The sequence below is a fragment of the Callithrix jacchus genome, chromosome 5, assembly GCF_049354715.1.
Source record: "Callithrix jacchus isolate 240 chromosome 5, calJac240_pri, whole genome shotgun sequence".
In the NCBI taxonomy this organism is placed as follows: Eukaryota; Metazoa; Chordata; class Mammalia; order Primates; family Cebidae; genus Callithrix; species Callithrix jacchus.
The window spans coordinates 2,248,174-2,274,143 of record NC_133506.1 but is presented as its reverse complement, the minus strand read 5'-3'; the positions used below and the strand labels follow the sequence as shown (position 1 = coordinate 2,274,143).

Below are 25,970 nucleotides of genomic sequence, written 5' to 3'. Positions count from 1 at the left end.
TGAGCTACTGTGCCTGGGCAAAAAAATGTTTTCTTAACTTTTTAAAAAATATTTTATTTCCCTTTCTCATGTCTTCACAAAATACAACTTGGATAAAGTGCTCAAGTGATAATGTTAACAAACGTAAAAAAAAAAAAAAGAGAGTTCATTTCTTTAAACCTTATAATTCATATAGGTAAGTTATTGACCACTAGAACTAAACCTATGAGGTAGGCAGTATCATTCTCCATTTAGGGATGCAAAAATTGAGGATCTGAATGTGAAATTTGCCAAATTTCACAACTACGAAGTTATAAGAGCAAAGGCTTCAATACTGATGCTTCTTAAAATTCATAGTTTTTTTTTTAACTTGAAGGAGTTCAAAGTTCTTCAATAGAAATAAACTGATGAATACTGAAGAGTGCCCAATAAATCACAGTCTTCTGCAAAAGACCAAAGAAGCATGGAAGAGAGATTTCAAGAAACCATCTTCTTTTCTTTTTTTTTTTTTGAGATGGAGTTCGCTCTTGTTACCCAGGTTGGAGTACAATGGCGCAATCTTGGCTCACCGCAACCTCCGCCCCCTGGGTTCAAGCAATTCTCCTGCCTCAGCCTCCTGAGTAGCTGAGATTATAGGCACGCACCACCATGCCCAGCTAATTTTTAGAAGAGACGGGGTTTCACCATGTTGACCAGGATGGTCTCGATCTTTTGACCTCGTGATCCACCCACCTCGGCCTCCCAAAGTGCTGGGATTACAGGCTTGAGCCACCGCGCCCGGCCAGCCATCTTCTTTTCAATTCTTCCTGGCCTTGGACAGTTCTAGTAGTTTGGGATTAGGGAAAATTTCAGGAAGATTAAGGAAGTGCATAAGGAGACAAAACATAAAAGAATCAAAAGATAGGAATTACAAAAGAATAACAGAAGCAGGGAAAAAAAACCCTCAATTTCTCACATGATACTACTATTAAAAATGTAATTTCTACAACTTTGGGCACACATTTTTAATTTTAATTAATTAATTAATTAATTAATTAATTTTTTTGGGGGGGTGGGGGGAGGAAGGCAGGAAGGGAGGAAAGGAGGACGGTAGGGAGGAAGAAAGGGATGAAGGAAGGAAGGAAGGGAGGAAGCGGGGAGGGAGGGAGGGAGGGAGGGAGGGAAGGGAAGGAAGGAAATCAAGCAATGAGAGAGACATTGCCGACCTGGATCTAGAGGTTTACAAGTTGATTTCTTTTTTTTTTTTTTTTTGAGAGAAGGAAAGAAAAAAAAAAAATAAGGAAAGGAGAGGAAGAAAGAGGAAGAGAAAGAGGGAGAGTAAATGGAAATATTGCTTTATTTTGAAAAAAATTGGGTATTAATAATAGCCAATAAATGTTTCATTTAAACTTATGGGTAGGTTTGATGTGGTATTGACAAGAATGTATATTTTGTGTATTTGAAGTGGAGAGCTCTATAAATATTTATTAAGTTTACTTGTTCCGGATCTGAGTTCGAGTCCTTGATATCCTTATTAATTTTCTGTCTCTGAATCTAAGTCTCCTATCTGGGTGTTAGGATCGTTAGCTCTTGTTGTTGCATTGATCCTTTTACCACTATATCTTTGTTGCTTTAAAATCTATTTTATCCGACACGAGAATTGCAACTCCTGCTTTTTATTTATTTATTATTTATTTTTGCTCTCCATTTGGTTGGTAAATCTTTCTCCATCCCTTTGTTTTGAGTCTTTGTGTATCCTTGCATATGAAACAGGTCTGGATGTAACATGTCGTTGGGTTTTGGCTGTGTCTTTTTTTTTGTTTGTTTGTTTTTTGTTTTTTTTTTTTGGCGGGGGGAGGAAGGCAGGAAGGAAGGGAATAAGGACGGTAGGGAGGAAGGAAGGGATGAAGGAAGGAAGGAAGGGAGGAAGCGGGGAGGGAGGGAGGGAGGGAGGGGAGGAAAGGAAATCAAGCAATGAAAGAGACATTGCCGACCTGGATCTAGAGGTTTACAAGTTGATTTCTTTTTTTTTGAGAGAAGAAAAGAAAAAAAAAAAAAATCAAAAAAAAAATAAGTAAAGGAGAGGAAGAAAGAGGAAGAGAAAGAGGGAGAGTAAATGGAAATATTGCTTTATTTTGAAAAAAATTGGGTATTAATAATGGCCAATCAATGTTTCATTTAAACTAATGGGTGGGTGTGATGTGGTATTGACAAGAATGTATATTTTGTGTATTTGAAGTGGAGAGCTCTATAAATATTTAGTAAGTTTACTTGTTCTGGATCTGAGTTCGAGTCCTTGATATCCTTATTAATTTTCTGTCTCACTGAATCTAAGTCTCCTATCTGGGTGTTAGGATCGTTAGCTCTTGTTGTTGCATTGATCCTTTTACCACTATATCTTTGTTGCTTTAAAATCTATTTTATCCGATACAAGAATTGCAACTCCTGCTTTTTATTTATTTATTATTTATTTTGGCTCTCCATTTGGTTGGTAAATCTTTCTCCATCCCTTTGTTTTGAGTCTTTGTGTATCCTTGCATGTGAAACAGGTCTGGATGTAACATGCCGTTGGGTTTTGGCTGTGTCTTTTGATTGGGAATTCAGTCAATTTAAATTTAGGGTTACTGCCATTTGATGTTGACTGGCTGTTTTATCCATTGGTTGGCGTAAATTCTTCTTTATGTTGGTGCTCTTTACTTTTTGGTGTATTTTTAGAAAGGCTAATACTGGTTGTTTCTTTCTGTGTGTAATGCTTCTTTCAGAAGCTCTTGTAAAGCAGGCCTGGTGGTAATAAAATCTCTGAGTTCTTGCTTGTTCATAAAAGATTTTATTTTTCCTTCAGTTTGGCTGGATATGAAATTCTGGGCTGAAGGTTCTGTTCTTTGAGGATGTTGAATATTGGCCCCCACTCTCTTCTGGCTTGTAGAGTTTCTGCTGAGAGATCTGCAGTAAGTCTGATAGGCTTGCCTTTGTGGGTAACCTGACCTTTCTCTCTGGCTGCCCTTAGTATTTTCTCCTTCGTTTCAACCCTGGTGAATCTAACAATTATGTGCCTTGGGGTTGCTCTTCTTGAGGAATATCTTTGTGGTGTTCTCTGTATTACCTGAGGTTGAATGTTGACCTGCTTTGCTAGTTTAGGAAAATTTTCCTGAATAATATCCTGAAGGGTATTTTCCATCTTGGATTCATTCTCTCCGTCGCATTCAGGTACACTTATCAAACGTAAATTTGGTCTTTTCACATAGTCCCACATTTCTTGGAGACTTTGCTCATTCCTTTTTATCCTTTTTTCTCTAATCTTTTCTTCACGTTTTATTTCATTAAGTTGGACTTTGACCTCTGATATCCCTTCTTCTGCTTGAACAATTCGAGTGTTTAAACCTGTGCATACTTCTTGGAGTTCCTGTATTGTATTCTTCAGTTCCATTAATTCACTCATACTCCTCTCTAAGTTGTCTATTCTCAATGGGATTTCATCAAACCTTTTTTCAAAGTTCCTAGTTTCTTTACATTGGGCTACAACATATTCTTTTAACTCACCAAAGTTTGTTATTATCCATTCCCTGAAGCGATATTCTAGCATTGGGATGCGCTCGTTCTCCATCAAGCCTTGTTCCATTGTTGATGTGGAACTGTGATCATCTTTAGAGGGAGAGGCGTTCTGACTTTGAGTATTCTCAGCTTTTTTATGCTGGTTTCTTCCCGTCATTGTAAATTTATCCTCCTGTCGTCTTGAAATTACCAACTTTCAGATTAGGTCTCTTGAGTGGACATCCAGGTTGTTAGTTCCCAGGGCCAGAGCAGCGGCGTTAAAACTGCTGGTGCTTTTCTGCCCAGGATTCTCCTGTCTGGCTTCCTTCTTGTGTCCGTAGTGGGCGACTCTGCCTTCCCAGGGCTCCAAACCTCGGTCAGAAGGGGAACCGGTCCCGTTTACTCTGCGCCAAGCGCTGCCGCACCGAGGTGCCATCACAGCCGCTGCGCCGGGCTCTGGTGTCCTGCTGGGGACCCGTGCGGGTCCTCCGAACCTGTTTACTCTGCTCCGAGAGCTGCCGCGCTGAGGTGCCGGCGGAACCGCTGCGCCGGCCACGAGAGTCGTGCTGGCCACCCGTGTGTTTCCTCCACTGGGGGATCTTTTGCTCCGTGAGTGACCTGAATTTGTCTGAAAGCGTGGCGTCCTCTAGTTCTCCGCGCCTTCCCTGAGAGCTGCAATCCCGGGATGTTAGTGATCGGCCATCTTGGATCATTCCTAATTTATTTATTTTTAAGACAGAGTCTTGGTCTGTTGCCCAGGCTGGAGTGCAGTGGTGCAATCTCAGCTCACTGCAATCTCTGCTTCCAAGGTTCAAGCAATTCTCCTGCCTCAGCCTCCCAAGTAGCTGGGATCACCAAACCCGGACACTTTTTTGTATTTTTAATAGAGAAGGGGTTTCACCATGTTGGCCAGCCTGATCTCGTACTCTTGACCTCAGGCAATCCACTCATCTTGGCCTCTCAAAGTGCTGGGATTATAGGCATGAGCCACCGAGCCTGGCCTCTATTTTTCATTGAATTCTAAAAACCACAAATGAAAAGTGTTCAATCTTTACACAGACATTAGAAAAATTTTAAATAAGTTTAACAGTTTCTTAGATATGATACTAAAAAGCACAAGCAAAAGAAAAAATATCTAAATTGGACACCATCAAAATTAAAAATTTTTGCATTCCAAAGACACCATCAAGAAAGTGAAAAGACAACCTAGAAATGGGAGAAAAGTTTTGCAAATCATTTATCTGACAAGGGATTTGTATCTAGAATATATGAAAAACTTCTATAACTCAATAATAAAAAGACAATTAAAAAATGGGCAAAAGATCTGAATGAATATTTCTCCAAAGACACGCAAACAGCTTATAAGCACATAAAAAGATGTTGATCATCATTAGCCACCAGGGAAATGCAAAACAAAAGCACAATGAGATATTACTTCACACCTACTAGAATGGCTAGAATTAAAAAGGCAGATAATAACAAGCATTAGCAAGGATATGAAGAAATTGGAATCTTTCTACACTGTCGCTGGGAACAATAAAATGGTGCAGCCACTTTAAAAAACAGTCTGACAGTTTCCCAAAAGCTTAAACAGAGTTACCATATGAACCTGCAACTCCACTCCAAGAAAAATGAAAACATATGTTTACACAAAAACTTGTGCCTGAATGTTCACAACAGCATCATTCATAATAGTTAAAGGGGGTTACGTACAGTGGCTCATGCATGTAATCTCAGCACTTTGGGAAACTGAGGTGGGAGGATGGCTTGAGCCCAGGAATTCAAAACTAGCCTGGACAACATAGGGAGATCGCATTTCTACAAAAACCACAAAAATTAGCCAGGTGTGGTGGTGTAGGAAGCAGAGAGGAGAATATCACTTGTGCCTCATAGGTCAAGGCTGCAGTGAGCCGTGATGGCACCACTGCACTCCAGCCTAGGAGACAGAGTAAAACCCTGTCTCAAAAAAAAAAAAAAAAAAAAAAAAAGTCAAAAGGTGGAAACAACTCAAATGTTTATCCACTGATGAATCAATAAATAAAATGTAGCATCCACACAATGGAATACTACTTGCAAAAAAAACTGTGGTTATGGCTGTACATATCTATTTATAAACTAAAGCCACTGAACTGTACACTTAAAATGGGTGAACTGTATGGTATATGAATTATCTCTCAATAAAGCTGTTATTTTTTAATGACAGGATTATCAGCCTTGCCCAGACTCACTTCTTCACACGTAGGAACTTTGTTTGTAGAAACCTGGAGAGCCTCCCACAGTGCAGAATTGTGACTCCATGCTAAACTCTCCAAAATCTGTTCTTCAATGCTGTTCAGGTGTTTCACCATGTCCCTTGAGAGCCCTTCTTCTGAGCGGATCACCACCTCAATAACCTGCAGAGGAGAAAGTTGAGAATATAATGTGGTTTCAAGCAGTCAGTTCTAGTCTGGACTTGCATGTAGGACTAGCTGTGGCCTTATTCTTTTTTTTTTTTTTTTGAGGAAGGGAGGGATGAAGGAAGGGAGGAAGGGGGGAGGGAGGGAGGGAGGGAGGGAGGGAAGGGAAGGAAGGAATTCAAGCAATGAGAGAGACATTGCCGACCTGAATCTAGAGGTTTACAAGTTGATTTCTTTTTTTTTTTTTTTGAGTGAAGGAAAGAAGAAAAAAATGAGTAAAGGAGAGAAAGAAAGAGGAAGAGAAAGAGGGAGAGTGACTGGAAATATTGCTTTATTCTTAAAAAAAAAATGGGTATTAATAATGGTCAATCAATGTGTCATTTAAACCTATGAGTACGTGTGATATGGTATTGACTAGAATGTTTATTTTGTGTATTTGGAGAGTTCTATAAATATTTATTAAGTTTACTTGTTCTGGATCTGAGTTCGAGTCCTTGATATCCTTATTAATTTTCTGTCTCATTGTGTCTAAGTCTCTATGTATCTGGGTGTTAGGATTGTTAGCTCTTGTTGCATTGATCCTTTTACCACTATATCTTTGTTGCTTTAAAATCTATTTTATCCGATACAAGAATTGCAACTCCTGCTTTTTATTTATTTATTATTTATTTTGGCTCTCCATTTGGTTGGTAAATCTTTCTCCATCCCTTTGTTTTGAGTCTTTGTGTATCCTTGCCTGTGAACCAGGTCTGGATATAACATGCCGTTGGGTTTTGGCTATGTCTTTTGATTGGGGGATTTAGTGGATTTAAATTTCGGGTTACTGCCATTTGATGTTAACTGGCTGTTTTATCCATTCGTTGGTGTAAATTCTTCTTTATGTTGGTGCTCTTTACTTTTTGGTGTATTTTTAGAAGGGCTGATACTGGTTGTTTCTTTCTGTGTGTAATGCTTCTTTCAGAAGCTCTTGTAAAGCAGGCCTGGTGGTAATAAAATCTCTGAGTTCTTGCTTGTTCATAAAAGATTTTATTTTTCCTTCAGTTTGGCTGGATATGAAATTCTGGGCTGAAGGTTCTGTTCTTTGAGGATGTTGAATATTGGCCCCCACTCTCTTCTGGCTTGTAGAGTTTCTGCTGAGAGATCTGCTGTAAGTCTGATTGGCTTGCCTTTGTGGGTAACCTGACCTTTCTCTCTGGCTGCCCTTAGTATTTTCTCCTTCGTTTCAGCCCTAGTGAATCTAACGATTATGGGCCTTGGGGTTGCTCTTCTTGAGGTATATCTTTGTGGTGTTCTCTGTATTACCTGGTGTTGAATATTGACTTGCTTTGCTAGTTTAGGAAATTTTCCTGAATAATTTCCTGAAGGGTATTTTCCATCTTGGATTCATTCTCTCCGTCACATTCAGGTAAACCTATCAAACGTAAATTTGATCTTTTCACATAGTCCCACATTTCTTGGAGACTTTGCTCATTCCTTTTTATCCTTTTTTCTCTAATCTTTTCTTCACGTTTTATTTCATTAAGTTGGACTTTGACCTCTGATATCCCTTCTTCTGCTTGAACAATTTGAGTGTTTAAACCTGTGCAAACTTCTCAGAGTTCCTGTATTGTATTCTTCAGTTCCATTATTTCACTCATACTCCTCTCTAAGTTGTCTATTCTCAATAGGATTTCATCAAACTTTTTTTCAAAGTTCCTAGTTTCTTTACGTTTGGCTACAACATGTTCTTTTAACTCATCGAAGTTTGTTATTATCCATTCCCTGAAGCGATATTCTAGCATTGGGATGCGCTCGTTCTCCATCAAGCCTTGTTCCATTGTTGATGTGGAACTGTGATCATCTTTAGAGAGAGAGGCGTTCTGACTTTGAGTATTCTCAGCTTTTTTATGCTGGTTTCTTCCCATCATTGTAAGTTTATCCTCCTGTGGTCTTTGAATTTACCAACTTTCAGATTAGGTCTCTTGAGTGGGCGTCCACGTTGTTAGTTCCCAGGGCCAGAGCAGCGGCGTTAAAACTGATGGTGCTTTTCTGCCCAGGATTCTCTTGTCTGGCTTCCTTCTTGTGTCCGTAGTGGGCGACTCTGCCTTCCCGGGGCTCCAAACCTCAGTCAGAAGGGGAACTGGTCCCGTTTACTCTGCGCCGAGCGCTGCCGTGCGGGGGTGCTGTCACAGCCGCTGCGCTGGGCTCTGGTGTCATGCTGGGGGCCCTTGTGGGTCCTCCGAACCTGTTTACTCTGCGCCAAGGCGCCGGCGGAACTGCTGCGCCGGCCACGAAAGTCGCGCTGGTGACCCGTGTGATTCCTCCACTGGGGATCTTCTGCTCCGTGAGCGACCAGAATTTGTCTGAAAGTGTGGCGTCGTCTAGTCCTCCGTGCCTTCACTGAGAGCTGCAGTCCCGAGATGTTAGCGATCGGCCATCTTGGATCGGTCCTCCCTTTTTTATTTTATTTTTTTTTGAGATGGAGTCTCACTCTGTTGCCCAGGCTGGAGTGCAGTAGCATAATCTCAGCTCACTGCAACCTCCGCCTCTGGGTTCAAGCAATTCTCCTGCCTCAACCTGAATAGCTGGGATTGCAGGTGTGGACCACCACGCCCAGCTAGTTTTTGTATTTTTAGTAGAGATGGGGTTTCATCATGTTGGTCAGGCTGGTCTTGAACTCCTGACCTCTTGATCTACCTGCCTTGGCCTACCAAAGTGCTGGGATTACTGGCATGGGCCACTGCACCCAGTCTTTTTTTTTTTTTTTTTTTTGAGATGGAGCTTCCCTCTGTTGCCCAGGTTGAAGTGCGGTGGTGTGTTCTCTGCTCTCTGCAACCTCTGCCTCCCAGGTTCAAGCAATTCTCCTGCCTCAACCTCCCAAGTAGCTGGAATTACAGGAGCCCATCACCACACCCAGCTAATTTTTGTAGTTTTTAGTAGAGACGGGGTTTCACCATGTTAGCCAGGCAGGTCTCAAACTCTTGACCTCAAAAAAGTCGCGCTGGTGACTCAGGTGATCTACCTACCTCTGTCTCCTAAAGTGCTGGAATTACAGGCGTGAACCACTGCGCCTAGCCGCTGTGGCCTTAAATTCTGCGGCACAGAACCAAAGTCATCGTTGAACTGTAATTCTGTGGCTTACTAACATCTTCTCATTTACAAAGGAGCTTTTAGGGTCTTTAAAATATTTTCACGTTTTATTTTATAAATGAAAAACAGAGGCAATGACAGGTGGAAACTGGTCAACAGCCCAACAGTGGGAGAAGTAAGGTCCTGGGTTCCAAGCCCAGTTCTACTTTGAATGTACTGCTCCTTTCCAGACTATTTATATCACTCACTCAAAATAACAGAATGAATAAATTATTTAAAGTGACTTTGCTTATATACAGTGCAATTCTATTTTAATAAGGGAAATATCTAGAATAAAGTTTATATACACAGAAATACCAACTGTAATATAATTGTTAATAATTATGATGTAGGACTTTAATATTCACATTTATATTTATTTTATGATTTTCTTCAATGAGCACATATCATTTATGTGGTTTAAAAATATAAAGGCATTTGGCTTCTTGAATAAAATAAGGATGTTACAAATAAAGACAAATTACTATGCCACAAATAACTTTTGCCGTTAGGCAAAACTAAATTTTTCCTAATGGCCAAAATTAAATATACACATTAACATTAGATTAAGTATATAAAGTCACTTCTCCATAAGAAACCTAAAAATACTTTAATCACACTCAACAATTCACACAGATAAGCTTTCCAGTGATCTGCATTTTCTACAACTTTAACTCAGGCGTACTTTAGGTATAAAAAATTAACTCTTGAAACCAATTTTTCTATCATCAGTAGTTTGAAAAGTAGCCTAGATGCCTAATATTAACTAAATCATACCAAGAAGCATAACAGTAGCATTAGTCTTCAATTCAGATACGAAGTAACATTAAACATTATTGACTGTGATGACTAAATGTTACTGAGGGTGATGTGGTTCAATAGCTATGACCTCTGTTTTATTTTGAAAAGGTTAATAAAGATAGTTCTAACAAGAAAAACAAAGGTAAGTGAGATTCATTCATAAATATGGAAAATGTGAAGTTAAAAGTACTAGTTCCAGGTCACATTTTGAAGTCCATAATAAAAAAGGAACTGAAGCTATAAGACTGACAATTTACTGACACTCTCACTCTCTCTCTTTTTATATTTGAAACAGGGTCTTGCTCAGGTGCCTAGGCTGGAGTGTGGTGGCACAATCATAGCTCATTGTAACCTCAAACTCCTGGACTCAAGCCATCCTCCAGCCTCAGTTTCCCAAAGTGCTGGGATTACAGGTGTGAGCCACTGCATGCTCAACCCTCTCTTGTGTTCTTGATTTCATCCAAAAGGAATATTTATTTTCTTTTCTTTGAGATGAAATTTTGCTCTTGTCGCCCAGGCTAGAGTGCAATGGTGTGGTCTCCACTCACTGCAAACCTCCACCTCCCAGGTTCAAGCAATTCTCCTGCCTCAGCCTCCCGAGTAGCTGAGATTAAAGGCACCTGCCACCATGCGCAGCTAATTTTTTGTATTTTAGTAGAGACAAGAGTTTCACCATGTTGACCAGGCTGGACTTGAACTCCTGATCTTGGTGATCTTGTGCCTCGGCCTCCCAAAGTGCTAGGATTACAGGTGTGAGCCACCATGCCCAGCCAGGAATATATATTTTCAGAACACATATATTTTCAAAAAACATTTTCCAGATATCACAACAGTGTTTTTCTTCAACACTAAGATAAATACAATGTTTCTGTAACAGAACTTTGTTTTCATCTCACCTTATAAAAGTAAAATGGTTGCAAGTTGAGAATTTCAATAATCCAAGGAAAAGTACGAGGTGAGCTATAGGCAAAGAGCACAATTTCCAAACAACAAGCCATCAAGGAACGATGAAATATATCCTGCTCTAAAAGAACCTGGGGGAAGAGAAAGACCACAGTTTAATATTTTACAGCAATTTCAGTCTTTGCCATTCTGTAAAGAAAACTATAGAACCAAGAAAAAATAACTTGTGCAAATTATATTATGCTAGATTACTGGAGATAAAAATTTGAGTTCTCAAACTGCTAAAGTTTTCCTATAATACCTAATCATGCTCAGTGGTAGGTCATAAATTTAAATGAGATGTACATAACAATCTGCTTTGAAATATGAACAAATAATAAAAGTCAATATTCCCATCAAGAGAAAAGCATTAAAATTGGTTCTTTCTTTTTCTTAATGACAGTTAATTGTTTTGTCAACCTAAGAGTTTATCAAAACACAGAAAGGTAATATGCCAGTTTAGACAAAAATGTTCAGAAAACATTTCACTGAGAATATAAAAATCCTACTTTACTACTAAGTTTAGTATAAGTTTTTAAGTTTTAAAAATGGTGTTTGTTGCCTTCTTTCTTTCAAATATCACCCCAGATTGGCCAGGTGTGGTGGCTCACACCTGTAAGCCCAGCATTTTTGGAGGCCGAGGTGGGCAGACTGCTTACAGTCAGGAGTTCAAGACCAGCTTTGCCAATGTGGTGAAACCCTATCTCTACTAAAAATACAAAAATTAGCTGGGTGTGGTGGCACATGCCTGTAATCCCAGCTATTCAGGACGCTGAGGCAGTGGAACCACTTAAAACTTGGGAGGCAGAGGTTGCAGTGAGCTAAGATCAACCCGTCCCAGATGGGGTGACAGAGTGAGACTCAGTCTCAAAAACAAACAAACAAAAAACCCAAAACCAAGTATCACCCCAAATCAAGAGAGGATGAGAAACAGAAGCTCCATCATCAGTAAAACTAGACGTCATCTGTAACTGTAAACCATAATATATGAAGGATGACAGATTACTCAGCAGAAGGGACAATGGTCAAGCATAAGGACCTGCAGAGAGATAAAACAAATGAACCTGCTCTAAATACACAGCAACTGAGGACAGAGGCAGAATGGGAAGTGGGGGTAAGGCAGTGGATGGGTGATCTGAAAGTCTTAGAATCCTCAGGTCCCCGCACAACCTCTATTCTGTCTGTACAGGAATCTACAAAATTACTCTCTAGAGAAACTGAACTAGAGACTCAGAGATAGAGAACACCAGCCACAGGAAAGACTAGGGTTTTAGGTGAAAGTCTGCAGACTGAACCATAAGACCAAATTTCCCTTCCTTCTTCTGATCCACATCACCAACAGCCAGGCAAGAGATTTACAAATATGTCTCCGGAGGAATTGAGATATTCCAGGAAAGTCTCATAGGTATCAGCAGATAAGAGTCTCTAATACTAAGTGATCATCTCAGGTCAATGAATTTTTATTTCTACTCTTGAAATAAAAGAGCTTTGAAACAAACTTTTACTGTCTCATTCACAGAGCTCTGAAAATAAGTTTTTAGTGCCTCAAATATAAGTGAACCAAGAATTATCCGACATTTGAGGAAAACCTCTTAACTGAAAAACATAGGTCAAAATAAACAGAAAAGCAAGGTGTACCAGCATGCACCTGTAGTCCCAGCTACTTGGGAAGCTGAGGCAAGAGGATCACTTGAACCCAGGAGTTTGAGACCAGCCTAGGAAACATAGCAAGACACCATTTTATTAAAAAAAAAAAAAAGCCAGGCACAGTGGCTCACGCCTATAATCCCAACACTTTAGGAGGCTGAGGCAGGCGGATTACCTGAGATCAGGAGTTTGAGACCAGCCTGGTCAACATGGTGAAACCCTGTCTCTACCAAAAAATATAAAAATTAGCCGGGTGTGGTGGCACACGCCTGTAATCCCAGCTACTCAGGAGGCTGAGGCAGGAGAATCATTTGAGCCCAGGAGACAGAGGTTGCAGTGAGCTGAGATCATACCACTGTACTGGGCGACAGAGTAAGGCTCTGTCTCCCCTCCCCTCCCACACACACAAATTAAAGATCTGCCATCTGCAAAAGCACATTTTTGTGAAAACCCTTACAGGTAAGACCATCACCCTCAAGGTTGAACCCTTGGATATGACAGAAAGTATAAAGGCTGAGATCCAGGATAAGGAAGGAATTCTTCCTGATCAGCAAAGACTGAACTTTGACTACAACATTCAAAAGGAGTCTACTCTTCATCTTGTGTTGAGACTTCCTGGTGGCGGTAAGAAAAGGAAGAAGTCTTATACCACTCCCAAGAAGAATAAGCACAAAAGAAAGAAGGTTCAGCTGGCTGTGGATGAGAATGGCAAAATTAGTTGCCTTTGTCAAGAGTACCCTTCTGATGAATGTGGTGTTGGAGTATTTATGAGAAACCACTTTAACAGACATTATCGTGACAAATGTGGTCTGACTTACTGCTTCAACAAACCAGAAGATAAGTGTGTATTAGTTAATTAAAGACATGAACTAACATTAAAAAAAAAAAAATTTTTTTTTAAATCCTGGGATTATAGGTGTGAGCCACCACACCCAGCCTTTTTTCTCTCTTTTTAAAAAATATTTTTAATTAGAGCCAGGCATGGGAGGCTGAGGCAGGAGAATCACTTGAACCTAGGAGGCAGAGGTTACAGTGAGCTGAGATCATGCTATTGCACTCCAGCCTGGGTGACAAGAGCAAGACTCTGTCTCAAAAAAAAAAAAAAAAGGTAGAATAGAAGAGATTAAAAAAATGAAAACTAACAGAAGTAATTCAGAAGGTCAATTCAGAAGGTCCATCATCTGAAAAATAAAAGTTCCAGAAAGATAAATCAGTGGGCAATACATCATCTAAGAAATAACACAACTGCCGGGTGTGGTGTCTCAAGCCTGTAATCCCAGCACTTTGGGAGGCCGAGGCGGGTGGATCATGAGGTCAAGAGATCAAGACCATCCTGGTCAACATGGTGAAACCCCATCTCTACTAAAAATACAAAAAATTAGCTGGGCATGGTGGCGTGTACCTGTAATCCCAGCTACTCAGGAGGCTGAGGCAGGAGAATTGCCTGAACCCAGGAGGTGGAGGTTGCAGTGAGCCGAGAACGCGCGATTGCACTCCAGCCTGGGTAACAAGAGCGAAACTCTGTCTCAAAAAAAAAAAAAAAAGAGGAGGAACGATCCAAGATGGCCGATTGATAACAGCTCGGGATTGCAGCTCTCAAAGCGCAGAGAACTAGAGGACGCCACACTTTAAGACAAATTCTGGTCGCTCACGAAGCAGAAGATCCCCAGTGGATGACCCACACGGGCCGTCAGCACAACTCTTGTGGCTGGCGCAGCGGTTTCGCCGGCACGTCGCCGGCAGCTCTCGGAGCAGAGTAAACAGGGCCGGCTCCCCTTCTGACTGAGGTTTAAAGGACCCACACGGGTCCCCAGCACGACTTCTGAGACCCGCGCAGCGGCTGTGACAGCACCTCAGCACGGCAGCTCTAAGCACAGAGTAAACGAGACTGGTTCCCCTTCTGACCAAGGTTTGGAGCCCCGGGAAGGGAGAGTCACCCTTTATGGACACAAGAAGGAAGTCAGACAGAAGAATCCTGGGCAGAAAAGCACCAGCAGTCTTAACGCTGCCATTCTGGCCCTGGGAACTAACAACTTGGACGTCCAATCAAGAGACCTAATCTGAAAGTTGGTAATTTCAAAGACGACAGGAGGATAAATTTACAATGATGGGAAGAAACCAGCGTAAAAAGGCTGAGAATACTCAAAATCAGAACGCCTCTCCCTCTAAAGATGATCACAGTTCCACATCAACAATGGAACAAGGCTTGACGGAGAATGAGCGCATCCCAATGACAGAATCACTCTTCAAGGAATGGATAATAAGAAACTTCTGTGAGTTAAAAGAACATGTTGTAGCCCAATGTAAAGAAACTAGGAACTTTGAAAAAAGGTTTGACGAAATCCTATCGAGAATAGACAACTTAGAGAGGAATATAAGTGAATTAATGGAACTGAAGAATACAATACAGGAACTCCGAGAAGTTTGCACAGGTTTAAACACTCGAATTGTTCAAGCAGAAGAAAGGATATCAGAGGTCAAAGTCCAACTTAATGAAAGAAAACAAGAAGACAAGATTAGAGATAAAAGGATAAAAAGGAATGAACAAAGTCTCCAAGAAATGTGGGACTATGTGAAAAGATCAAATTTACGTTTGATAGGTGTACCAATGCGACGGAGAGAATGAATCCAAGATGGAAAATACCCTTCAGGATATTATTCAGGAAAATTTTCCTGAACTAACAAAGCAGGTCAATATTCAACCCCAGGTAATACAAAGAACACCATAAAGATATTCCTCAAGAAGAGCAACCCCAAGGCACATAATCGTTAGATTCACCAGGGTTGAAACGAAGGAGAAAATACTAAGGGCAGCCAGAGAGAAAGGTCAGGTTACCCACAAAGGCAAGCCAATCAGACTTACAGCAGATCTCTCAGCAGAAACTCTACAAGTCAGAGAGTGGGGGCCAATATTCAACATCCTCAAAGAACAGAACCTTCAGCCCAGAATTTCATATCCAGCCAAACTGAAGGAAAAATAAAATCTTTTATGAACAAGCAAGAACTCAGAGATTTTATTACCACCAGGCCTGCTTTACAAGAGCTTCTGAAAGAGGCATTACACACAGAAAGAAACAACCAGTATTAGCCTTACTAAAAATATACCAAAAAGTAAAGAGTACCAACATAAAGAAGAATTTTCATCAACGAATGGATCAACAGTCAGTTAACATCAAATGGCAGTAACCCTAAATTTAAATAGACTAAATCCCCCAATCAAAAGACACAGCCAAAACCCAACGGCATGTTACATCCAGACCTGTTTCACATGCAAGGATACACAAAGACTCAAAACAAAGGAATGGAGAAAGATTTACCAACCAAATGGAGAGCAAAAATAAATAAATAAATAAAAAGCAGGAGTTGCAATTCTCGTATCAGATAAAATAGATTTTAAAGCAACAAAGATATAGTGGTAAAAGGATCAATACAACAACAAGAGCTAACGATCCTAACACCCAGATACATAGAGACTTAGATTCAATGAGACAGAAAATTAATAAGGATATCAAGGACTCGAACTCAGATCTGGAACAAGTAAACTTAATAAATATTTATAGAGCTCTCCACTTCAAATACATAAAATATACATTCTTGTCAATACCACATCACACCTACTCATAGATTTAAATGAAACATTGGCCATTATTAATACCCATTTTTTTTCAGAATAAAGCAATACTTCCGTTCACCCTCCCTCTCTCTTCCTCTTTCTTTCTCTCCTTTACTCATTATTTTTTTCTTTCCTTCTCTCAAAAAAAGAAATCAACTTGTAAACCTCTAGATCCAGGTCGGCAATGTCTCTCTCATTGCTTGAATTCCTTCCTTCTCTTCCCTTCCCTTCCCCTCCCCTCCCTCCCTCCCCCCCTTCTTCCCTTCCTTCCTTCATCCCTTCCTTCCTCCCTCCCTTCCTCCTTCCCTCCCTTCCTGCCTTCCTCCTTCCCTCCCTAAAAAAAAAAAAAAAAAGAAAAGAAATAACACAATAAAATGACCAAGAACTGCAGGACTTAAATTTCTAAATGAGCAACTCAGTGGGAATGACAAACGCATGAATTAAAAAAACACAGTAAGACATATTTTTTATAAATGTAAGAACATCAGTGATAAAAGAAAGATACTGAAATATTCCAGAGACAAAAAAACAAGTCACAGAGTACTAAATGGGAATGAGAATGTCACTGGACTTCTCATTAGTAACAGTGGAATCTATAACTGAAAATAATGCAACAATGTCTTCAAAATCATAAAGGAAAATAATTGTCAATGTTTCTTTTTTTTTTTTAAATTAATTTTTTGTTTTTAGGTATGGGGTATTACTATGTTGCCTAGGTTGGAGTACAGTAGCTATTCACAGTGCAATCATTCTATACAGTACACAGTGTACTACAACCTCAAACTCCTGGGCTCCAGCAATCCTCTTGCTTCAGCCTCCCACCAATCTTTTTTTCTTTCCTGAGATAAAGTTTCACTCTTGTTGCCCAGGCTGGAGTGCAATGGCAAGATGTTGGCTAATTGCAACCTCTGTCTCCTGGGTTCAAACGATCCTGCCTCAGCCTCTCCCAAGTAGCTGGGATTACAGGCATGTGCCACCACACCTAATTTTATAATTTTTAATAGAGATGGGGTTTCACCATGTTGGTCAGGCTGGTCTGGAATTCCTGACCTAAGGTGATCCATCTGCCAAGGCCTCCTAAAGTGCTGGGATTACAGGTATGAGCCACTGTACTGGGCCTTTCTCACCAATCTTGAATTTTGTACACATACAACTATCAACCAATTGTGAGTCTAAAATAAAAGGACTTATGCAAAATCTTTAAAAAGGGACTTTAGGTGAGGTAACGTTTCTATACTTAAATTGGTAAAATGGCTATACAAAACATCTATACAGAAAAAATCTTTACAAGGCTCTAAAAAATGTTCAAGTAAAGCACAAGAAGGCAGGAAAAAGAAAACAAAATAAAAAAGAGTGAGAACAAACAGAAAACAAAGATAAAATGCTAGACTTAAACTCTAACATAACAATTACTAAATGTAAGCCATCTAAATTTACTAATTAAATGACAGAGATTAGCAGAGATTAGGGAAAAAAAAAAAAAAACCAAAAACCATTACCCAACTACATATTGACTATAAGAAATTCAATAGTCACTTGAAAAAGGATGGAAAAAGATATACCATGTAAACATTAATACAAAGAAGGTAGGAGTGGCATCAGGTAGATTCAGAGCAAAGAAAATGACCAGAGACAGAGAGGAACATTTTATTTATTTATTTTATTTTATTTTAATTTTTTGAGATGGGAGTCTCACTTGGTTGCCCAGGCTGGAGTGCAGTGGTGAGATCTCAGCTCACCATACCTCTGCCTCCTGGGTTTAAGCAATTCTCCTGCCTCAACCTCCCGAGTAGCTGGAACTACAGGCGTGCACCACCATGCCTGGCTAAATTTTGTATTTTTAGTAGAGATGGGATTTCACTATGTTGGTCAGGCTTGTCTTGAACTTCTGACCTCGTAATCTGCCCGCCTTGGCCTCCCAAAGTGCAGGGATTACAGGCGTGAGCCACTACGCATGGCCTTATTTATTTATTTATTTTGAGATGCAGTCTTGCTCTGTCTTCCAGTGGTGTGATCTCGGCTTACTGTAACCTCTGCCTCCCTGGCTCATGCGCTTCTCCTGCCTCAGCCTCCCGAGTAGATGGGATTACAGGTGCCTGCCACCACACCCAGCTAATGTTTGTTTTATTTATTTATTTATATTTATTTTTTTTGAGATGTAGTCTCACTCTGTTGCCAGGCTGGAGTACACTGGCATGATCTTGACTCACTGTAACCTCTGCCTCCTAGGTTCAAGCAATTCTCCTGTCTCAGCCTCCTGAGTATCCAGGACTATGAGCATGTGCCACCACGTCCAGCTAATTTTTGTATTTAGTTGAGACAGGGTTTTACCATGTTGGTCAGGCTCATCTCAAACTCCTGACCTCAGGTGATCCACCCGCCACAGCCTCCCAAAGTGTTGGAATTAGAGTGTGAACCACCACACCTGGCCTTCTGTATTTTTAGTAGAGATGGTGTTTCACCATGTTGGCCAGGCTGGTCTTGAACTCCTGACCTTAGGTGATCCACCTGCCTTGATCTCCCAAAACGCTGGGATTACAGTTTGAGCCACTGGGCCTGGCCAGAGAGGAACACTTCATGATGATTAAAGAGTCAATTCATCAAGAAGACAGAGAGCAATCCTAAACGTGTAAGCATCAAACAGCAGAGCTTCAAAATTTGTGGAGAAAAGCTGATAGACTTGAAAGAAATAGACAAATCTATGATTATACATGGACACTTCAACATCCTCTGTCAACAACGATTATAACTAGACAGGAAACCATCAAGAATATAAAATAACAGCATCAACCAACAAGATATAATTGACATTTACAGAATGCTCCATCCTTCAATAGCAGAATACAGCAGGTCCTTGAATAACATTTCGCTCAACAACATTTTGTTATAACAATGAAAAATAATGGATTCCCTGATGGGGCCACTGTATGAAATGTGCACATTCTCCCATGTCTACATGAGCTCTCTTTGGGGACTCTGGTTTCTTCTCAGATTCCAAAGACGTGTACATTAGCTTAATTGGAAATATCTAAATTGTGACAGTATAAATGTGGGTGTGTGAGTGTGTCCTATGACGAAATGGCGTCCTGACTAGGGCTGGGTCTTGCCTTTCGTCCTGAGCTGCTGAGATAGGCTCTAGCCACTTATGACTCTGAACAGGAATAACTGGATAAATAATAATATTCCTTATTTTTATCAATCTTTCTCTTATTTATTTCAATGGTTAACATTATAAGTGTTTTGTCTCTATTTAGAAGTTTGGTTATGTTTTTGTGAACAGACATATGCCATACGAACCTAAACTCTTGTTTATATCAGTTAGCCTATGGTAAAATTGGTTTCATTATGACATTTTGCTTAAAGTCGGTTTCCAAGAACCTACTGACAAGGTTAAATATGAGGATTTACCATATACATTCTTTGCCAGTGGCCACAGAATGTTCACCAAGATAAACCATATTCTGGGGTACAAAATAACTTCAACAAATTGAAAAGAACTGAATTTATACAGTGTGTAGAATTGGAAAACAGTAAAGGCTGAGAGGAGTAAGTATAACTAACCATAAAGGGGTAACAGGAGGGAGATCTTTAACAGTTTAGTATCTTGATTTTGGTGATGGTTATATAATCTATACGTATGAAACAATTATATACATATATATATTGTTTCAATGTCAATTCCCCAGTTTTGATACTGTAGTATATAAAATTGTAACCATCAGGGAAACTGAATAAAAGATATGTGGGTCTTCTCTGTAGAATTTTTGCAACTTTCTGGGAATCTATTATTTCAAAATAAAAAGTTTAAAATTTACTTCTTTTGGCCAGGCTCAGTGGCTCATGGCTGTAATCCGAGCACTTTGGGAGGTCGAGGTGGGCAGATCACTTGGGGTCAGGATATCGAGACCGGCCTGGCCAGCATTGTGAAACTCCATCTCTACTAAAAATACAAAAGTTAGCCAGGCATGGTGGGGGACACCTGTAACTCCAGCCACTTGGGAGGCTGAGGCATGAGAATCACTGGAACCCAGGAGGCAGAAGTGGTAGTGAGCTGAGATCGTGCCACTGTACTCCAGCCTGGGCGATTAGAGCACGACTGAATTCTCAAAAAAATACAAAATTACTTCTTGGGAAGCCATGGGAGTGTATGTACCATCAATATGTTAATGTAAACCATGAAAGAGAAAGACAGAATCCAGTAAAAAGAGAAGCCAACACAGAAAAGATATGAAAAAAATTTCCAGGTGAAAACAAAGAGAAATTCTATTACCATACATATGCAGCATCCTTAAGACATCAACTTGTTGTTCCTATTGGAATAGAAAGTTAGAAGACTCCAAGAGTGACTATAGAGGAAAAGAATGAAGGAGGAAACAAACATCGTATGATAGGTTTGAATTTGTAGAAAAATTCTTTTACATGGCTTATTGGAGAGAGTGGTCTGACTTGGTCAAATAGTTAAAGAAAAATAAACAATTGAAAAAAAAAAACCAGTGGCTCACGCTTGTAATCCCAGCACGTTGGGAGGCTGAGGTGAACAGATCACCTGAGGTTGCAAGTTTGAAACCAGCCTGGCCAACATGGCAAAACCCTGTTTCTACTAAAAATACAAAAATTAGCCAGGCATGGTGGTGCATGCCTGTAATCCCAGCTGCCCAGCAGACTGAAGCAGGAGAATCATTTGAACTCGGAATGCAGAGGCTGTGGTCAGCCGAGATCACACTATTGCACTCTAGCCTGGGTAACAAGCATGAAACTCTGTCTCAAAACAAAACAAAACAAAAAAACCCAAACAACAAAAAAACCCCCACCATTTTATAATCCCAAATCCTTTAAAGGTATGGACAAACGTCTTAATTACCAGCTGCTTTAGCACCTGGAGGAGGGATTCATTGTCAGCAGCTTGTAATGAAGGACAAAAAAACAAAAAAAGGACATTGATGTGTAACAAAGATGAACTTCATGTTATTTCACATTTCTGCCTAGATGTGATTAGCTTTATGTGCTAAAGTCAACTAAAGGTCATCCTGGTCAAGTTTGCCATAGACTGCTGACCCCCACAATGCCATATAGTGCCTCTCAAAACACTGCTTCCCAGCTACGACTTTTGGGCCTTGCCAGTATCTTGGAGAGTGGATTTACTTACTGACATGTCCATTCCATGAAGTCTTCGTGTTTCCTGAACCATTATAGTCTCTAATATTTTATAATACAAAATTTCGGCCAGCTTTAGTCTGTTTACAGCAAAGTCTATGGGGGAAATACAGACAAAACATGTGTTAATGAATTTTACTTGTTAAGGACTGCAAAGTAAAAATTATATATACACTTAAATCTGATATGTTAAGAATAGCAGGGCATGGTTGGGTCCGGGTGCGGTAGCTCACCCCTGTAATCCCAGCACTTTGGGAGGCCAAGGTGGGCAGATCACAAGGTCAGGAGAACGAGACCATCTTGGCTAATGGTGAAACCCCGTCACTACCAAAAATACAAAAAATTTAGCTAGGTGTGGTGGCACGCACCTGTAGTTCCAGCTACTTGGGAGGCTAAGGCAGGAGAATCGCTTGAACCTGGGAGGTGGAGGTTGCAGTGAGCCGAAATCATACCACTGTACTCCAGTCTGAGAGATGGAATGAGACCCCATCTCAAAAAAAAAAAAAAAGAATAGCAGGGCAGATCAGGAGCGGTGACTCATGCCTGTAATCCTAATGCTTTGGGAGGCTTAGGCAGGCTGATCACATGAGGTCAGGAGTTCGAGACCAGCCTGACCAACATGGTGAAACCCTGACTCTACTAAAAATCCAAAATTAGCTGGGTGTGGTAGCAGGCACCTGTAATCCCAAAGACTTGAGAGACTGAGGCAGGAGAATCACTTGAACCCAGGAGGAGGAGGTTGCAGTGAGTCAAGATCGTGCCATTGCACTCCAGCCTGGGCAACAAGAGTGAAACTCTGTCTCAAAAGAAAAAAAAAAAAAAGAAAGAAAGAAATAAGAATAGCAGGACAGGAAAAAACTTGGATTTCTAATTTTGGGGGGTGGGTTACTTACTTTCAATGTTATGAAAACTTTAGTTTTCTTTTCTTACCTATGTGAGATCCTGGCTGTTCATCTGTTGATTGAGTATAGTGTTGGCAGAAAGTTTCTCCTATTCCTTTTAATATTTTCATAATGTTTTCCATAGGATTACGCACACAAGATCTACAAAACACAAGAGGAATCTAATTACCAAAAAACAAAACAAAACAAAAAAAACCCACACCAGAGTACTAGCATGGCTTTTTTGTTTTCTTTTTCTTTTTTTAGATAGTTTCTTGCTCTGTCGCCCAGGCTGGAGTGCAGCGGCACGATCTCAGCTCAAGACCAACCTAGCCAACATGGTGAAACTCTGTCTCTACTAAAAATACGAAAAATTAGTCAGATGTGGTGGTGGGTGCCGTAATCCCAGCTACTTGGGAGGCTGAGGCAGGATTATCAATTGAACGCAGGATAATCAATTGAACCCAGGAAACTGAGGTTGCAGTGAGTTGAGATCACGCCATTGCACTCCAGAGTGGGCAACAAGAGCAAAACTCCGTTTCAAAAGAAAAAAAGAAAGAAACAATGGCCAGATTTTATTTATTTTGTTTGTTTGTAGAGATGAGGTCTTGCTTTGTTGCCCAAGCTGGTCTTGAACTCCTGAGATCAAGCGATATACCCACCCTGGCCTCCCAAAGTACTGGGATTACAGACATGTGCTACTGCAGTTGGCCTCTAATATACATAGTTTAACAATATTAGTCTTCCAGTCCACAAACACAGATGTCTTTCCTTTTTTCAATTCTTATTTTTTTAGATAGGGCCTCGCTTTGTTGTCCAGGCTAGAGTATAATGGTGTGATCATGGCTGGCCTCAAGTGATTCTTCCCTCTCAGCCTCCTGAGTAGCTGGGATGCATGTCACCATGACTAATCTTTAAATTTTTTCTGTAGAGACAGGTTCTCACCATGTTTGTCAGGCTGGTCTTGAGCTCCTGAGCTCAACTGATCCTCCTACCTCAGCCTCCCAAAGTGCTGTGATTACAGGAATGAGCCACAACACTCAGCCTTTCCATTTATTTGTGTCTACATTTTTTTTCTTTTGCATTCTATACTTTCGTCTTTTTCTTATTGACATATATGTATAGTTGGTTTGTCACTGCTTTTCAACTTATTCATGCTTGAACAGTAGTTCAGTTCAGATCTATTTACTCAAATGCTACGGAGAGTAGATCTCCATGACAAACTTCCTACCTTACTGGCAGTATGCTTTTCTTCTGAGCTATTTCTGAGGCTGGAGACTCTTCTGTCTATTTTCTTGTATCCTGAAGGTTTGAGGAATAGGTGTGAGCTCAGCTATGTTCAGCTTTCCTTGGAGGACAAGGGCTTTGCTTTCTCTTCTGAGATTTAGTTAAATATTCCCATTCCAGGGTTCACTATTCCTAGTCAAGGATGTCTAGTTATATTAGGATATCTCCCCAAATCATCACAGTATGTTGGAAAACAGCAGGCTTGGCAGTTGTTCATATTTCTGCTGGGATCCTGTTGGTGGTACACAGGGACTTTCACCTGGGGAGGTTTGTATGACTTTTTATCGGTCTGCCTACTCCCTCATTTGTTTCTCTCCAAGAATGAAATATTAATGAGCATTCTCAAGATCTATCAGTATACTCTCTTTCCCCAACACTTCTTAGGGATGGGCAGACCTGAATCATCAATTTTCTTTTTGATTTCTACTTTGGATATTTATGTCATGAAATCATATCTCTCTCCTTATTTTGTTGCCACTGATAAATATTTTGCTGGTTTTTACTATTCTCTTTTTTTTTATTAGGTATTAGGAAAGAAGGTTCTCTGATCTGGCTTCATTCTACCAGCTTTACCAGGAGTCATGCTTCCTTAAAAAAGAAAAAAAAAGTGTATATAATTCCATTTTATGGCTGTACCCCCAATATGCATTTAGTCCCCTATCTAATGAATGACTCCATTTAAAGTTAATGTTTGTCCTTATACAGGTGATCTTTAGAAACAAACAAAAATAAAAATAAATTGAAAAATAAAGTCAACGTTAAAAACAAAACAAAAACATGCATAACTCAGCAGTAGTTACAAGAGTGAAATATCAGAGCTAAATAATGTTTAAGGTACACTTATCTCTGAACGTCTATACTTCCACGAAATAACATCATATATAATTTTTTTTAAAAAGACAAGGTTGGCCTGGCATGGCTGCTCATGCCTGTAATCCCAGCACTTCAGAAGGCTGAGGCAGATGGATCACTCGAGCTCAGAAGTTTGAGACCAGCCTGACCAACATGGAGACCCCTGTCTCTACTAAAAAAAAAAATTTGCTGGGCATGGTGACACATGCCTGTAATACCAGTTACTTGGGAGGCTGAGGCAGGAGAATTGCTTGAACCTGGGAGGTGGAGGTTGCAGTGAACTGCGATTGCACATCGCACTATTCACTCCAGCCTGCGCAAGAAGAGAGAAACTCCATCTCAAAAACAAACAAAAAAAACAAAAAGAAAAGAAAAAGAAAGAAAAAGAAAAAAGAAATGATGCAGTAAAACCTGCCAGATGAATATCCACTATCTTGAGAATTCTCAATATACTAAAAATAGAGTAAGAAATCTAATTTTAAAAAGACATGTGGAAAAATAACAGTATTGTACATACTCAAAAATATTTAGAAGTTGTTCACTTGGTGCATTTTTCAGACCAGCCACAATACTCTGTAACCGGCTCACACTTTGGGTGGCTGATGCAACAGGAGTAATGAGTGCTTCTTTTTCTCGTAAATATCTCCGTCCTGTCAGTGGGGTAGAAGGTGCAAATGATCTTTTCTGTCAGAAAAGAAAGATCTGTGAGTTTTTAAAAGTTACCGTCTTCCTCATTATGTGTTTAATTCAGTATATATACCATCTTTTCTATTCATATTTATAATATCTATGAAACTTTTAGCAATACTATGCTAGTAACATCCTTATATTTAAATAACATTTTAAAGCACTTTCTACCTATAATTTCATTTAATTGTCACATCACTGATTTGAAAGATAATGTATACATATTTTAATATTATATATGAGGAAACAAGAACAGAGAAATTAAAAAACTTGTTTCAGCTGACAAAGCTTGGACTAAAACTTGGGTTTTTCTATGTTCTAGATAAGTGAATTTTCCATTGGATCTCTTCCTCCAACCCATTTTACCCATAAACACAGAATTAAGCCTTGGCCATTAACAATCACGTCCTTCAGCCTTTATGGCTGAAGTTATAGAAAAACACATAGTTTGTGTTATGGGTAGGAAAGCAAACTAAATTTTAAAGCAATGAAATAGAGGCTAAGTTGAAGCAAAGAAAGAATGGTAAGAAAGCAAAACTTCCTCTCTATGTCAAAAGAAACATACTCTACTAATAAACCGAGGCATGTTGGGAAAATGGATGTAAAACATGAATAGTAAGAAATGAGATAAAAATACTAAATGCCAGTTTTAAAAATTACCTTTTAAGGCTTTCATGGGAAATATGAATTAGTAGAAGAAAATCAAGATTTAACTTGAAAGATGCTTCTGCTGTTAGTAGAATCATACACACAGAGAAAAAGATCATTCAAGATTGAGGCCAGGCTAGGTTATATTACTTTTTCAAAGTGTTGTTGAAGGTTATACTCCACATTAGCCTGTGCTGCCATTTTCCCTAGTGAGGTGTCACCAGTGAACTTTCGAGGAGTTCCAATTTCCTCTTCTGCATCTGCTCCCAAAAAGATCCTCTCATCAAAATCACCAACAGTTAGAACATACTCTTCATACTCTTTATTCACTGCTTTGCTGCAAAGAGAATTATTTTAAACTATAATAATAATAATACTAAGTTATACAATGCATTTATCTTGACTTGAAGATGGCTTTAGTGTTTATGGCTTAGAAAACTTGACAACTTTCTAATTTTTATTAAC

General features: G+C 39.8%; 1 protein-coding gene across 5 annotated transcripts in view; it reads right to left on the bottom strand.

The window, feature by feature from the left end:
• The window catches only part of RBL1 (RB transcriptional corepressor like 1), a 90,583-nt gene that overhangs the window by 42,485 nt on the left and 22,128 nt on the right, over positions 1–25,970 (bottom strand). For 3 of the 5 annotated variants that reach the window (XM_035297979.3, XM_035297980.3, XM_078370983.1), the window contains 6 exons: positions 25,656–25,842; positions 24,688–24,854; positions 22,081–22,193; positions 21,143–21,246; positions 10,691–10,828; positions 5,718–5,882 (listed from right to left, as the gene is read on the bottom strand). In XM_035297979.3, the coding sequence (XP_035153870.1) occupies positions 5,718–5,882; positions 10,691–10,828; positions 21,143–21,246; positions 22,081–22,193; positions 24,688–24,854; positions 25,656–25,842 (874 nt within the window). Of the gene's footprint in view, positions 1–5,717; positions 5,883–10,690; positions 10,829–21,142; positions 21,247–22,080; positions 22,194–23,262; positions 23,334–24,687; positions 24,855–25,517; positions 25,843–25,970 lie in introns of those variants that run through there. The other 2 variants (XM_054256856.2, XM_035297984.3) reach the window with 2 other exon arrangements.